We start from the raw sequence: 15,659 nt of genomic DNA on the forward strand, positions 1-15,659 counted from the left end.
CAACAGCAATCTCACAAAACAAAAGCTTCACATGCAGTTTCATGTGCATGTCTTTAAGTGAGTAATTCAGTCGTCCTAACTGTAATCAGTGGGTCTATATTGCTAAACTGAGGGCTGAAAGTATATCGAGACCACCAGGAAAAAAAATGCAGCGCTGAAAACATTATAAGTACAATATAAGTACAATTTTTAAGAACAATGTAAAACTGTGTTTTCTATATTTTGAAGCCCTTTAAGAAAATCTGCAGGTATGACTTCTAAATACAAGCAAGGCTCACAAAAACAGTGTCTGCACTTAGAGTGAGTCTTCACCACCACGCTGAATTTCTAGTAAATAATTCAAATATGTTGGGAAGCCCCCGCCCCCCTCTGATCAGCACGGACCCCCACAGAACCACACAAAGTGTTAACACACATCTAACACACACTGCCTCTCTCTCCTTTCTGGCTCTATTGTTCGTTTAGTTCTCAGAATCCCTCTTTCTCCCACCTTATTCTCTCTCTCTCATTCTTTCTCTGTTGCTTTCTCTCCTTATTTCCCCCTCTCTCTCTTTTCCTCTTGCACTTTTTCTCCCTCTCTCTCTTTCTCCCTCTCCCTTGCTCTCTCTTTCTTCTTCTCATTCTCTTTCTCCCTTTCTATCCCTTCTCCCTCCCTACCCCCCTCTTTCTGGCCCTTTCTTCCTCTACCTCTCTCTCTATCCCTTGATCCCTTTCTTTCCCTCCCATCTCTCTCCAACTCTCTCTTTCTCTCCCTCTTTTTCCCTCCCTCTTCCACTCTTTTTCTCCTCTCATCTCTCTCTCACTCTCTCTATTTCTCTCTCTCTCTTGTTCTTCTTTCTCCCCTTCTTTCCCCCTCTCTCTTTTCCTTTTTTCCTTTTTCACTTTTTCTCCCTCTCTCTCTCTCTCTCTCTCTCTCTCTCTCTCTTTCTCCCTCTCCCTTGCTCTCTCTTTCTTCTTCTCATTTTCTCTTTCTCCCTTTCTATCCCTTCTCCCTCTCTATCTCCCTCTTTCTGGCCCTCTCCTCCTCTACCTCTCTCTCTCTTTCTCTCTCTATCCCTTTATCCCTTTCTTTCCCTCCCCTCTCTCTCCAACTCTCTCTTTCTCTCCCTCTTTTTACCTCCCTCTTCCACTCTTTTTCTCCTCTCATCTCTCTCTCTCTCTCTCTCTCTCTCTCTCCCTCCCATTCTTGTTCCCCCATTCTCTTTTCTCTCATTTTTTCTCTGTCTGTTTCTCCCTTTCTTTCCCCCTTGTCTTTTCCTCTTTCACTTTTTCTCCCTCTCTCTCTGCCCAACCCCCTCTCTCTTTTAGCCCCTCTCTTTCTCTCTTTATCTCTCTTCCACCTTTCTATCCCTTCTCCCTCTCTATCTCTCCCTTTCTTTCCCTCCCCTCTCTCTCCCAATCTCTCTTTCTCTCCCTCTTGCCCTCCCTCTTCCACACTTTTTCTCACCTCTATCATCTCTTTCTTACTCTCTCTCCTTTCGAACCTACCACCCCTCTACCTCTTGTGACGCCTCTCTCTCTTTCTGTATTTCTATCTCTTTATCTCCCTCTCATCCTACTATCCCTAATAGGCCCTCTTTCTGTATTTTGATGTCTCTTTCTTTTTCTCTCCTCTACAACTAACCCTCTCTCTCCCTCTCGTCCTCTCTCTCTCTCTCTCTCTCTGTTTATATGTACTATATATCTCTCTCACTCCCTCCACCTCTCCTCTCCATCCTCTGAAGGAGAGATGCTGGCTCCACCAATGGCAGAACAGGGAGGTGATGTCATGCACTAGGAGTGGTACTGCTGCCGATGCTGCTGAGCTCCTGTATCCGAGGAACACCCGACACAGAGAGAAAGCGAGAGAGAAAGAGAGAGAGGGAGGGAGAGAGAGAGGAATAAGCACTACATATATTTCCAAGGAGAGGGGGTAAGTGTGCACCTCACCAAAACAGGCCAGACTGCAGCTGAGATGATGCTCTAACGCAGAGGTGTTTTGACCGCTTTTGTTCTCGGTGAGCACCGATCTGTGACAGACTCCGGCTTTCGGACTGATTCGCTGCATCAGGCGTTAAGAAGAACTCTGTGTTCCTTCGTGGCCTGTTTTCATTGGTCAGTGATAATGCATGTGATTTTGTGTAGAGGCTGTGTTAAAGCGGATTCTTATACACATGGATCTGTGCGGTATGACATAATGCAGTGGGGTGTCAATCGGACAATGTAATTTATATGTATATGTAAACAAACTGTCTTTCATTGGGATTTGTTCCTTGTTTATATGAGGAGGATGGAACTGACTGCAGAATGATGACATCATGAGTATTTATTTGAGGCAAATGTGGAAAGTTATGAACTAAGGTCAAACACAAAAAGGACAAGGTCATATTTTGGCCTCAAATTTCAACCAAATCCAGTTATTGCTTGTGATGCTGAGCTGTTATGACACGATTAACCTCTGAGGGATGAGAGCTGCTCTGGCTCTTCTTGCCATGCTATTGACAAACTGTAAATAAACAGCTACGTCTGCAGGAAGTGGGTATTGATCGGAGCGCTGGGTGTGGGTTTGGGAGGTTGGGCAAGGTTAGCGTGTGTGTATACAGTGCTGTGCAAAAGTCAAGAAACCACGATTTAGTTGTTCAATTTCCAGTCAAAATAGCTATTAAGATCAAGTTATTCATTTCTCCATGCAGGAGATACATCTGAGGGGATTACATATAAGATAAAGCTTTATCTTTTATGAAGCTTTCGTCTTTGAGAGATAAGAGAAAATCACTTTTGCATCAGATCTGAAAAAATCCACAGGTGTTTCTGTCCATCTTTCCACTGTGAGAAGACGACTCAGCGCTATTGGTCTGAAAGGACGTGTAGCTGTCAAGAAGCCATTACTGGGAAAAGGACATAGATAAACCAAACAGAGAAGCTGAAACAATGTGCTGACCACCCCAGAGTCCAGACCTCAACATCACTGAATGTGTTTGGGATTAATTGGATCATGACAAGCAGAAAATATAACCAACTTCCAAGACTGAACTTTGGAGGTGTGGAAAAATATTCCTGCATATTTCTTTGGAAAACTGAAAGCGAGTCTCCTGAAAAGAATGGAAGCTGTAATAAAGGCACAGCAAATGCTGAGAAAATTGATACTATATTTAGTTGTTGAGGTGTCCGTGTATTTTCTGGTAAATATATCGCTGCTGTTGGAAGAATCTCTATTTCTGTCGTTTTCCAGATGTTGACATAATTTGAAAATGTCTGTTCTTCTTTACATTGTATGTAAATTTCATGAAGAATGGACCAAAAGAAACAGCCCAAAATGACTTGGCAAAAAAAGTCTGGTTCCATTGATTTACATTAAAGTAAAGCAGGTTTTTTCCTTTTCCTGTAAAATTTCCATCCTGAGGCTGAAAATAAGCTTAATGGTCATTTTGACTGAGAATTAAATGAAATTAAATGAAAGTTGATCTCTGAATTTTGCACAGTACTGTACAGCATTGGTCCATGTAGGAAAACCAAAGAAAAGCAGGTGTAAAAGGGTCATTTTAAACCATTTTTTTGGTTACTGAGATTGCAAATAGGTATGAGTTTAGGCTTAGGCTTAGAAATGGCCCTTTATTGTGTGTGTGTGTGTGTGTGTGTGTGTGTGTGTGTGTGTGTGTGTGTGTGTGAATGTGCGTGTGTGGCCGTGTGTTTGAGTGATGGGGCAGGGTCGCTCTCTCAGTGGTCTCTCTCTGCAGGGCGTGTGTCACCATTACCCATAATTACGAGGGGATGCAGGGTGGCCGCCCATGGCTCCTGAGCTTTAATGGAGTGGCGTATTCTCTGCACGTCAAACAGGCCACGCCGCATGCTTTCATTACGCTCTAATGCCTGCTGTGATATCCCATTTAGAGCTGGTTTCACAGAAGGTGTTTTAGACGTCCAGTCCTCACATTATTATTTATGTTCCGACATACTTTTAGGCCTCCAAAAGCGGGACAGTGTAAACATTGTAGTGGCCACGTCCTGATGTTCCTCATCTGAATTCATGTCATTCCCTCAGTACGTGTCAGGGCAAACTCACAATGGGGCCAGTCATTCTCAGATAGGCCACATCTGTTTAATGGGGAACATTAAAGCCCACTGTAGTGTTAGCATTTTAACGCTAGTTTGGTAAGACAATCAGTTTAACCTTATGCAACATTAGAATGTAGAGGTTTGTTACATAACATTTCATTAATTTCTTCGTTTTTGTTTAGTGCATTTTGGGGGTTTGTTATGATATGGTTATTATATGATGTAATATATGTAATATAATAACCCTTTCACTGCTCTACTCATTTTCAGATTACAAGTCAGTTGAAGTGCTCCACCCCTTTTGAAATTTCAAAAGTCTTTGAAAAGCCTTCTTAACAAAGTCTAATTAAATCAATTTAAGTGATTTTAATATGGCTGAGTCACCCAGAGAGTACGGAGGAGCACTGCTGGCCAGGACCTCCACTGACCTTCATGCAGAGCAATGAAACTTTGAGGAGTTAAACATCACAATTTCAGTTAAAATGCAGCAACTCAAGCTCTTCCAGATGAGACGTTTTCAACATTTCAACATGTTTTGTTAAGCTGTTTACATTGTTTCAATAAATAGTTAGACCAGATTTGACCTCATTTGCTGCCCTGATATGAACAAAATCTGGAATTTATTTATTAAAAATAATATATATATATATATATATATATATATATATAGCTGCTGTCAGAACAAAACCTTGTGTCTACAAAATGGTAACTTTACAGGAGAAGGAAAATATCTAGTTTAAAACCTACTGTACTTTTAATGTAAGCCAATGGAACCAGATTATTTTCCATATTTATATGTATGTACACATACACACACACACACATACACACACACACATACTAATAATTTGAATAATTTAATTTGAAGGCAATCCTATGCTGTATACTATTTTTTATTTCTAATATTATTATAATATAATTACCACAATTTCTATAGATCTCAAAAGTGATCATGACAAAGATTCTTAATTTTACCTTAATTAGTTGAAACCGTGTAATCCACAAACATGCATACGGAGTCTTGAGTGACATTAATTCCCTCACATTTAGGAAAAGAATATGTGATTGTTATAATTAAGTAATTAAAGATCTTGAGTAACCTATTGTTTTCTGCTGGTGTGCTGATGGGACATTTTCTCTGGGGTAAGTTGACACGTGTGCATTTGCTGACGAGGATGTAGAGTAAGGTCATGATGTGATCTGCATCCTTCTCCATCTCTCTCTCTGTCTCTCTCTCTCTCCCTCATAGGACACAGCAGAAACAGTGCTTCATACTGAGTGAGGAGCGAGAACTGACAGAATGACACTGACAGGTATTTTCCCACAGAAATCATTTACTTACATTCATTTATATTACATTAATTACCTACTTTAGATCGAGAGATTTCAGACATGCTGACTCCACGAGGCATCAGTTTTTATTACCCAGTCATACTTATAGTTTCTTTGAAAGAACTATTTTGTAAGCTTTTGAATAACATGCAGTTTCTTTCCTCAGCCTACCTAGACAAGCTAAAGGAGCTCCCTCTGGTGTCACGCTTCTGTTCCTGCATCAACTCCATCCCTGTAGACCAGCCAGTGTACAAGGCCGAAGGTAAACAGCAGAATATGGAGCAGAAAGAACGGTCTTAGACTGGCTGTTAACTAACGTCACATAACAACGTCTGACTGACCTCTTAATCATGTGTATTTCAGTACTCTCAAGCTTAACTAGTACAGCTTCAAAGAATAGCTTGGTGAACAATCCAATTAGCTGAAGCGAAGACCTGATGTGATGCACTGAAAAAATGGAGCTTTGAATTTCTGTGATAGTGAGTGACACCGTTAAATCATGTAAATTCATAGCACTATTTTATCAGTGTGTCCGAAGTTTGCTTCTTTCGGTTTAGACTGGAGCCACAAGGCTAATGTAGATATTGTGTAACAGAAGCCTAAAGCCCATCGGTTTATACCATACAAACTGTATGACTAAATTCTGAAATATGTCCCTCAAAGTTCAATGATTTCAGACATAAATGATAGACAAAGATACATGACATCACATTACAATACATAGTATTGATGTCTGTGTCCATTTTTGCAGATGACTATTTAATTCAGTCTCAAAAAACAGTAGTGTGACAATTTAGACATGCAGTTTGCATTATGCAAATTGGTGGGTATACAATCCTATTAATTCCTGATCAGCTACCACCAGGCTGAGGGATTTTTTGCTAAACTATTCCATAGTGCAACAACAAATGTACAGGGGCGTCTCTACATTAAGCGCCAGTTGGTCCTGGCCACCAGATGTCGCTGTGGAGCAGTGCATGACTAATCAATAATTCAATATAACAACTAATACAGATGTTTTTCTTCGTAACTAACATTGTTTCGCGTTTATTACATATGACAGTGGTAGGGCTGTCCAATACATTCCAAATACCTTCCTCTACCTGTTGTTTAAATGCCAGTAGCCGACCTGTTTCTCCTAGCAGTCTTTGTTTGGTGAGCGTGGGGCCCCTCAGTGTTCATCTAACCAAGTGGGCAGTTAAAAACACTCTGAGCATCTTCAACACACTTTCAATAACCAGCTGTGGGGCCGATCACGCTGATCCCATGCTGAGTGCAGCCAATTAAAAATAAAAAATGTATATACGTCCAGATGTATTTACGGTATGGGCATTGTTCCTCACCAGTTGTGGTAGCCACTCATAATAATAGTAAGGCAGTATGATGAGTCAAGTTGAAAATGTAATAAAAGTTAAATTTGGTACCAGACATTAGATCAGAAATTAGAAATTAAATGTTTGTGTCACACCAGCCAGAGCATTTCAACATCATTCAGTCTGGAAAGGACAAAAACTGCTGCTTCAGTCCAGAGAGGTTCAAGAGAAAAACATGGCTAACTGAGAGTGTAGCTAAAAACACTCTTCTGCTTTCCTTGCCTGCCCCGGCTATACAATCACTCGAATTCATTCACTGATTGGTGACTTTGAGAGAAAAGTTTTTGACAAGTTTGCCCGGATGAAAGATCGTCGTGCATCTTTTCCTTTTGAGCAGTGAACGTTACCGCTTAGTCATTCTGCACTTTTACAAGGCGTGTTGTTCCTAATGCCTGGAAAGTGTGTTTCCCTGCTCTGATACGTTACTTTGGATGTGTAGTTGCAGACCACAATAATCGTTACTGCTAAATAGATTTGGATTTGTAATGCGATGCTGTATAACAAGGTTTTGTGAGATCTAATGTTGTTATCATATCACTCATATTCCTGTCTCCACTTCCAGCAACTCCTGCACCATGTGACGTTAATTTATGATTTCGTTGATGGAGTGCATTTGTGTTTGGATCAGGTTTGTGTGTAGTTTCATTAAGGAGTCGGCTGCTGCCCCTACAGTTTATTGTGCCCCAACTAGCTTTCTGTGGCAGAGACTCCACTGCTAATAAATATTTGAATACTTTCAAACCTGACTGACATCAGTTAACCCCTTAAATGGACAGGGTCTAACAGCAGGCCCAAAGTTTTATTACACACTTCTATAACCTGAGAATAGCTCAACCAGTTTGCATTAAAGTCCCTGTAGCTGAAAAATAAGCCTTCGTATGTAATAAACCTGGGATTTTAGGGGGTTAACATTATATTACCCTGCTCTTCTCACAGATGCAGTGGATCTCAACTGGTGCGAGATCAAAGACGTAGAGGTCATCGAGCTGAACAAGCGAGCATCTGGTCAGGCTTTCGAGGTGATCCTGAAGCCCCCGTCGTTTGACGGCGTACCCGAGCTGAATACCTCCATGCCCCACCGCAAGGACCCCTCGCTTGAGGAGATCCAGAAGAAGCTGGAGGCTGCAGAGGAGAGACGAAAGGTTGGAATTCATGTGCATTTTCTCTCTCAATCTGCTTCTCAGTCTGTCTATATATTTTTAACACACACATTTTGATGTCCAAAATAGTGAAAGAGTTAACACAGACTGCCTTTATCCAGTGCCAGGAAGCAGAGCTGCTGAAACACCTGGCAGAGAAGAGAGAGCACGAGAGGGAGGTCATCCAGAAGGCCTTTGAGGAGAACAACAACTTCATCAAGAATGCAAAAGAGAAGCTGGAGCAGAAAATGGAGGCCAACAAGGAGAACCGTGAGGCCCTGCTGGCAGCCATGCTGGAGAGGCTTCAGGAAAAGGTACCGTCTGCATGACACAGTGATCAGGCTGTAGTTCCCAACCTGAATCATTTCAAAGCAACGTGATGCATTAAGATTGTTGAGTTTTAAACGGGCTAGAAAGAGGATGAAAACAGATGTGCCACTGCTATAAACTGTATGCTATACACTCTTAACGATTTATCAAAGGTTCTTTAGTAAAGACAATGGTTCTATACAGAACCATGGAAACCCAAAGAACCATTTGCATGGTTAAACGGTTCTTGATTCAGAATGTGTGTGTTGTATATGTTTCTATATAAAACCTCCTTTGAAATGTTTATATATAGCACCAAAAAGGGTTCTGTTACTGTTACAATGTCACGTTTGTATCAGAAAAAAAAAACTTTTTTGGTGCTCTATAGAACCCTTTCACAATGCATAGAACCCTTTAGACATACAAATGGTTCTTTGAGTGTTCACAGTTCTAAATAGAGCCATTGTCTTTACTAAAGAAACCTTGAAGAACCATCCTTTTAAGAGCTAATACAGTATATATAGTATATATTGTACACATGTAGTCGTCTATAAGGTACACACTTAAATATGATGGTTCTCCAAAGTTTCTTTAATAAAGAAAATGTTTTTATATAGAACACTGAACACTCAAAGAACCCTTTGCATGATTAAAGGGTTCTTTGCATAATGAAAGCGTTCTTCAGATTGATGGGGAATGTGTTGCGTATGCTTCTATGTAGAATCCTTTTGAAAAGGGTTCTATTTAGCACCAAAAAGCGTTCTTCTATTGTAACAAGCCTGACAGTGTAACAGTAGAAGAACCCTTTTTGGGTGCTATATAGAACCCTTTTCAAAAAGGTTCTACATAGAAGCATATACAACACATTCCCCATCAATCTGAAGAACGCTTTCATTATGCAAAGAACCCTTAAATCATGCAAATGGTTCTTTGAGTGTTTATGGTTCTAAATAGAACCATCGTCTTTACTAAAGAAACCTTAAAGAACCATCTTTTTAAGAGTGTATACAGTATATATACTACATATTGTACACATACAGTGGTTCTATAAGGTACACACTTAAACTTGATGGTTCTCCGAGGTTTATTTAGTAAAGAAAATGTTTTTATATGGAACCATGAACACTCAGAGAACCCTTCGCATGATTAGAGGGTTCTTAATGCCGAAGATGGTTCTATATATAGTCTTTTTTGAAAGGGATTCTATATAGAACCAAAAAATGTTCTTCTATTGTAAGAAGCCTGACATTGTAACAATAGAAGAACCCTTGTTGGGGGCTATATAGAACCCTTTTGAAAAAGTTTCTATATAGAAGCATATACAACACATTCTCCATCGATCTGAAGAACGCTTTCATGATGCGAAGAACCCTTTAATCTTGTAAAAGCTTCTTAGAACACTAATCATGCAAAAGTGTTCACGGTTCTAAATAGAACCATTGTCTTCACTAAAGAACCCTTGAAGACCCATTTTTAAGGCTGTAAGAGCAGCTCATAACATGGCTGTGAGTGGAATTGAAGGGAAGTGTTTCTGATAAAGTGGCAATAATGTCCCTCCTACTTTCGTAGATGCATAACAGGGTTGGTCTGATGACCCACAGCTTTGCTGTCCCTGCAAGTGTAATTAGAATAAATATTGCATACAGAGGAGTTTGTTGTTGTACTCTTTACTTTCAGCTGACTCCCCCTCAGTTCTGCTAATTCATGAATGAATACTGAATAAGCCAGGACTGTTTTTTTATGGTTTTAGGACAAGCATGCAGAAGAAGTGAGGAAGAATAAGGAGCTGAAGGAGGAGGCCTGCCGGTAGAGGAGCCGGCAGAGGAGGACTGCTTTGGCTAGTCAAAGAAAAAAAAAGAAAAAGGAGCCACGGAGACAGAAAGCAGGAGAATGATGAAGGAATGAAGTAATGGAGGAGAGTAGTGGACATTGCTAATGACAATTTGAATCACACTAAATCTTTTTTGTGCGGTTTAACAATGTCAAAACTAAATAATGTCATGGAAAAAAGACCAAAAGATGCCTGTTTTTTGTCTAGATGGCAATGCAAGGTGCACCAATGTTCTAGTGTTCAAGTCTGGATGGCAGAGAAAATGGATAATTGGTACAAACCGAGCTGACGGCGTAGAGAACAGATGAAAACCAAGTTGTAATAGAAAACCACTAAGACTGGTCAGATGGTAAGATGAAGGTGTTAACAACTAGAAATCACATCTCACACAAGCTCACAAGCTTCTTCTTCCCACCAGTGTATGAAGACTAACAAAGTAAGCTATGCATGTTTAATCACAGATCTTTAATGGACACAGAACACAAGCCAGTAAAAAGAATCAATAATACAGGATTCCCTCACATTGCATTAGTTTGTTGCTCATGATGATGCAGTTTGTGAGCCAATTTTATTTTGACATGATGATTATTATGAAGCTCATAACTATCAGCCTGTTCACGTTTTAATGCCTGGAGACAACTAATGCTAATCTAAGCACAATACAAGAGCACATAGCCTTCTTTGCATCAACAGATCACGCCGGATGGAGAAAGAGAAGGGTTAAATAAAAACACGCTTATGTGTAAAATAAAGCGCCAGTTTAAGAAGCTGCCTCAGTATTACTTGGAAATGGTGCACTTTGTTTTGGCATGAAATTGTGTTTTATCCTTTGCGTAAACTGTGGTCATTTCTTGTACCTGTGAACTGCAAAAAGACTGAAGAGGACTTTGTGTTTGTGGTAAAAGTGACATAACGTTCAGTGATGAGAATTGATGTGATTTGTTGAGGAGGCGTATGTATATAATGGACCCCACTTGCTGCCTATGTTTGTGGTTGCCCTAAACTCTGTTTCGACATGGTCAGTAAAAGCTTCTCTTGACTAAACGACCCATTTTTGATTTGTTACCTTTGTTTGATCTGCGTTGGTCTACGTCTCATTGTATTGAGTCAAAATGATGAAGAAAAGATGTTTGTGAGAAAAGCTCAGATGTTTCAAGCCATGGGAAAACGTGCTTCACCAAGTCCATCCATCAGAAAAGTGGCCAGATACTCTCATCTGTGAACAGTACCAGCAAAAAAGTGTGGACACAAGTGTGGAAACTTTTTTAGAATCATGTACATATCATAACTATACTATATGTCCAAAAGTATCCACACAGGCCTTCTAAGGTGCTATAAATACTGACACGTGTGGTCAATTGCACATAGAAATTCCTATAAAAAAGCATCGCCAATCTGGAGCAGCTGCATATGAGCCTAAGATCACCATAACCAGTGTCCAGCATTAGCTAAAGAGATATAAAGCCCCCCAGCACTGGGCTGTAGAGCTGTGGAACTGTGTTCTCTAGAGTGAAGGAGCTCCATCCAGTACATTTAGGATGACTGTACCTGACCACACTCTAATGCTCTTGTGGCTGAATGCAATCAGATCCTCACAGCAATGTTCCAACATCAAGTATAAAGACTTTCCAAAAGAGTAGAGGCCGTTACTCCAGCAAATGGGGGGCAAACTCCTTGTTAAAACCCTCGATTGCACAAGAAATGGATGAAAAGGTGTCTACAAACTTTTGGACATACAAAAAAACATTTACAGAATTATGTATTTAACTCAAAACATCAGATCATATTTTAGATTCTTCAAACTGCACTCTTAAAAATAAAGGTTCCTCATTTTTTTGGTTCTTGGTTTGGATGAACTTTCATTGGTGAAGAAACCTTAAATTATGTGGACATTTTTAAAACCTTACAAACTGACATCTCAGTTACAAAAATGAAAGAACCACCCACTTAAGGGTTCTTTAGAGAACCTTTTTTTCTATAACATCACCCAGAAGAATCCAGCTGGCACCTTTATTTTTAAAAGTGTAGCCCCATTAGCCTTGATGCAGCTTCCCTCAAACAATTTCAAAAAACACTTTTAAATTTTAAAAACATTTTTTAAACATTTTTAAATTTTTACTTTTTATACATTCATGCACAGGCACGAACTTCATTATTTATGTTTTTATCTTAGAAAGAAATTTCTCTAGATAAAAATGTCTTCACAATTCTGAAAAACGTGAATTCAATGAAGTGTGTCCAAACAGTTGACTAGTACTTTATGTCACAACTGTAGTTAAAGCAATAAATATGGTAGCCTAGAGATACAAAAGGCCCTAAAACTGAACTGTTCCTGTCAGCAACAGCAGATTGTAGAAGAAAGAGCTGCATTATGACATCTGAGAGATGACGGTGGGTAAAGTGCATGTGCAGCCCACACTGATGGTCATTTTCTCCAGCCGGAGGGCGTACTTCTTCTTTTTGCTCTTCACTCTCCTGAGGACCAGGATCTGGTAGTAGACAGGTTTGGATTGCAGAGCGGTGTCTTCATGTCCGTCTTTGGTCACGCAGCCTTTTCTCTCACACTTCGCCTCGAAGATGCGGCTGGGGATGCGGGATTCATCATAAGAGGCCCTGGAATGAACGGAGCACACGTTAAAGCCCAGTCTAGACATTAAAAAATGAAATGACACATTATACAAATTAACACCTGAGACAGTGAGTGCGTTTACATGCACTCAAGAATCAGATCATAATCAGATTTCTGCAGTTATCGGATTATTCAAATGGTCATGTAAACACCATACTTCGATCTAGAAACCTGATTAAAAGATCTGATAAAGAGAGCTGGATTCTAGCTCAGTAATCAGATTTCTCAGTGTATGTGAACTCTTACTCTGATTTCTTTCTGATTTCTCCGACTGCGCATGTGTGAAAACAGACCAGAAATAAGCGAGCAGCGTTGCCGTTAGATGGCAGCAAAACACTTTTGGAGCGCCGCTGAAACCAAATACATGCTGGACGAAATGAGGGGTTTAAATATTCTTTATTTTCTAGATGATGTATGTTCATATTTTAGGTAAAGTGGTGCAATTTTTTTAAAAAAGCCATGGTATGAGTGACAGGTTTGAGTTTACGTTACGTCTTCTTCTGTGAGTTTATTGACTGGTTGCAAAGCAGAAACCTGATTATTGCCTGACTCATGTATACGCAGAGTTTCCCATTATCTGACTACTCAAGTGCATGTAAATCTGTTGATCAGATTACTGACAAAATCTGATTGCTGCTGTTATCGGATTATTAAGTGCATGTAAACGCACTCTGCGTTTTTTGTGAAACCTGACCTAATCTAGTTTTACAAACCTCAATTCCAAGAAAGTTGGGAAATGCTAATAAAAATAGAAAACAGTGATCAGTAAATACTGTTTGATGTGTATTCAGTTCAAAACAGCACAAAAACACAAATACATATTTACTTATTCCAAATTGTGAAATGTGGCTTTGCGTTGTAATGTTGAAATAAGCATAATGTCCATGAAAAAGATGCCATCTAGAAGGCAGCGTATCATCACTGGAACAAAACTTGTGTCGCCATTTTTTGTTGTTTGGCATAATTTGAAAATACCAGCTGCCCTTTACAATTCGTACTAATCCTCAGAATACATAAATTACCCAGAATATTTAACATCTAATAATAAATTTAAAAAAATGGTTGGTGTGTACAGTTAAATACAGACATGCAAACACAAAACTACTAAAATGTTTGTCTCCAGTGGTCACTTTCATTATCTTTTCTGACCACAGAGTCATTCAGGAGGCTTGATTAACACGCACATTGATAACTATATACCATATTTATGAAAATAGTTCTAAAACTAAAGCAAACTAAATCAAAAGATTACAAGGAAATAAAAACATTACTCATCAAATAAATATAAAACAAATAATGCATCATATTTTCTCCCTCTGAAATGTGCATACATTCAGTCCTTGGGCGCAAACCAATCTGCTGTATATAGATTTCTCTGTGGTGCTGTTGATAACAAAGCAGTCGAGAATAATACCACCTAAAATTGTGTAACCAAACAATAATTCTGCCAATTAATTGGGTAACACTTTATTTGGATAGGCCACTTTAGATGCTTTTCAGATAGTTAATTTACTTTCAAGTTACATTCAACAAAATATCTGCTAAATCGGCCATAATTTTTTTAACTCTAAACCTGCTCTAATTCTAACTCTAACCTTAACCTCAACCCTAAACCCAAACCCAACCCTCGCCCTGGTCCAAATCCTAACCCTAACCCCACCACTGTTTAGAATCAACTGAGTTTCAACAGATAGTTTGTTAACAATTTGAACATCTGCAGATAATCTATAGGGGACTATAGTGGACTATCCAAATAAAGTGAGACCATTAATTGAGTAATGAGAGTTTTTAAAGAGGCTAAATTAGAAAAATTGACTTTGACTGAAATATCACGGACCATAGCTTCTCATAGATTCCAAAATTTTTGGAAAAGGGCCAAGAAGTCTTTAAAAAATTCTGTTTAGCTAAAAAATGCATATGAAGAATTATATTTAGAGAGATCAATAGGAGAATTTTCAAGTATTCATTACTATTAACCTGTAGTATCACAAATAATTAGATGGTATGAAGAAGGTCAATTTAAATTGATATTTGAATTGATGTAATTGTAAGAGCGCTAGTATCATTTAGTTATATTCATACATCTTTTTTACAACTATGGTGCCAAAATAGAAGTCTGATCATAATTGATCACATGCAGGTTAGCCACCTATACACTGTGTTTTTGGAATAAAGCTTTTAAACAGACTCACTCATATGTCCACGGTGAGGTGGACAGATTTGGAGATAAGAGGGAGGAATCAGATGGGTTTATTAGATCTTGATCCAGACTAATCCAGAGCTTTCTCATCTTCCCTCGTGAGCCCCGGTTAGGTTTGCTCAGTGCAGCCGCACCCCTGGACTTCTTTTCCTTCTTTCCTCTGTTTTTATGTGAGGGAGAACTGTCCTCTCCGAGCAGCAGTGCCACCAAGACCACCACCAACATAGCCCTGAAAAACTAGGAGGAGAGATGAACAGAGCAGAAGAGAAGAGAAGAGAAGAGAAGAGAAGAGAAGAGAAGAGAAGAGGACAGAAAAGTTTAATGAACTGCAAAACTTGTTGCCTTCTAACCTGTTAGTGAAGACGGGTCTTTATACTGTATTTTTAGATCAATAAGAAAGTCTTATGAACGCGTCTTGTGCTCAAAACTCTCACTTCGGCATTTGATTTTAGATCAAAAAAGAAAAAAACCAGTCAAATAAAAGTCATTTCCTTTGCCGAGACCTGCTGAATGTCCTAAGTAGTTTAGTTTTTTGACCTGAAATTATTTTACTCCCACTCAAGTCGTGGCTTGGTAGCTACTTTTGCTTCTCCTTGAGTCACTGTTTCATTGTGGTAACAAATCTGAGTACAGATGCTGCCACTACCTACCTACACTTCTAACATAAGGTCAAAACAACAACAAACCTGCAAGTACAGGAGAAAGTACAGTACTAACCACTGAGACCCGCATCTTCAGAAGATCAGCAACCCTGTTGATACTCTGGTCCTTCCTCAGAGTGCATCAGCCCAGAGCTCAGTGAGGGTTTAAG

General features: G+C 39.4%; 2 protein-coding genes across 3 annotated transcripts; one reads left to right on the forward strand and one right to left on the reverse strand.

The window, feature by feature from the left end:
• The first annotated feature begins 1,397 nt into the window (after positions 1 to 1,397).
• Positions 1,398 to 11,066, forward strand: stmn4 (stathmin-like 4). 2 transcript variants are annotated; one of them, XM_036581405.1, is made up of 6 exons: positions 1,398 to 1,912; positions 5,285 to 5,348; positions 5,534 to 5,629; positions 7,677 to 7,882; positions 8,002 to 8,190; positions 9,937 to 10,045. In XM_036581405.1, the coding sequence occupies exons 2-6, from the start codon at positions 5,336 to 5,338 to the stop codon at positions 9,958 to 9,960; spliced, it is 528 nt and encodes a 175-aa protein (XP_036437298.1). In that variant the 5' UTR covers positions 1,398 to 1,912; positions 5,285 to 5,335; the 3' UTR covers positions 9,961 to 10,045. The 2 variants fall into 2 exon arrangements, with proteins under 2 accessions (XP_036437298.1, XP_036437297.1); XM_036581404.1 differs by having other exon boundaries at positions 1,401 to 1,912; positions 8,002 to 8,193; positions 9,939 to 11,066.
• Positions 10,470 to 15,659, reverse strand: il17a/f3 (interleukin 17a/f3). The gene is made up of 3 exons (XM_036581406.1): positions 15,566 to 15,659; positions 14,841 to 15,085; positions 10,470 to 12,632 (listed from the first exon to the last, which is right to left on the reverse strand). Exons 1-3 carry the CDS (start codon positions 15,578 to 15,580, stop codon positions 12,389 to 12,391), a joined length of 504 nt encoding a protein of 167 aa, XP_036437299.1. The 5' UTR covers positions 15,581 to 15,659; the 3' UTR covers positions 10,470 to 12,388.

The sequence above is a fragment of the Colossoma macropomum genome, unplaced genomic scaffold, assembly GCF_904425465.1.
Source record: "Colossoma macropomum unplaced genomic scaffold, Colossoma_macropomum, whole genome shotgun sequence".
Classification (NCBI taxonomy): domain Eukaryota; kingdom Metazoa; phylum Chordata; class Actinopteri; order Characiformes; family Serrasalmidae; genus Colossoma; species Colossoma macropomum.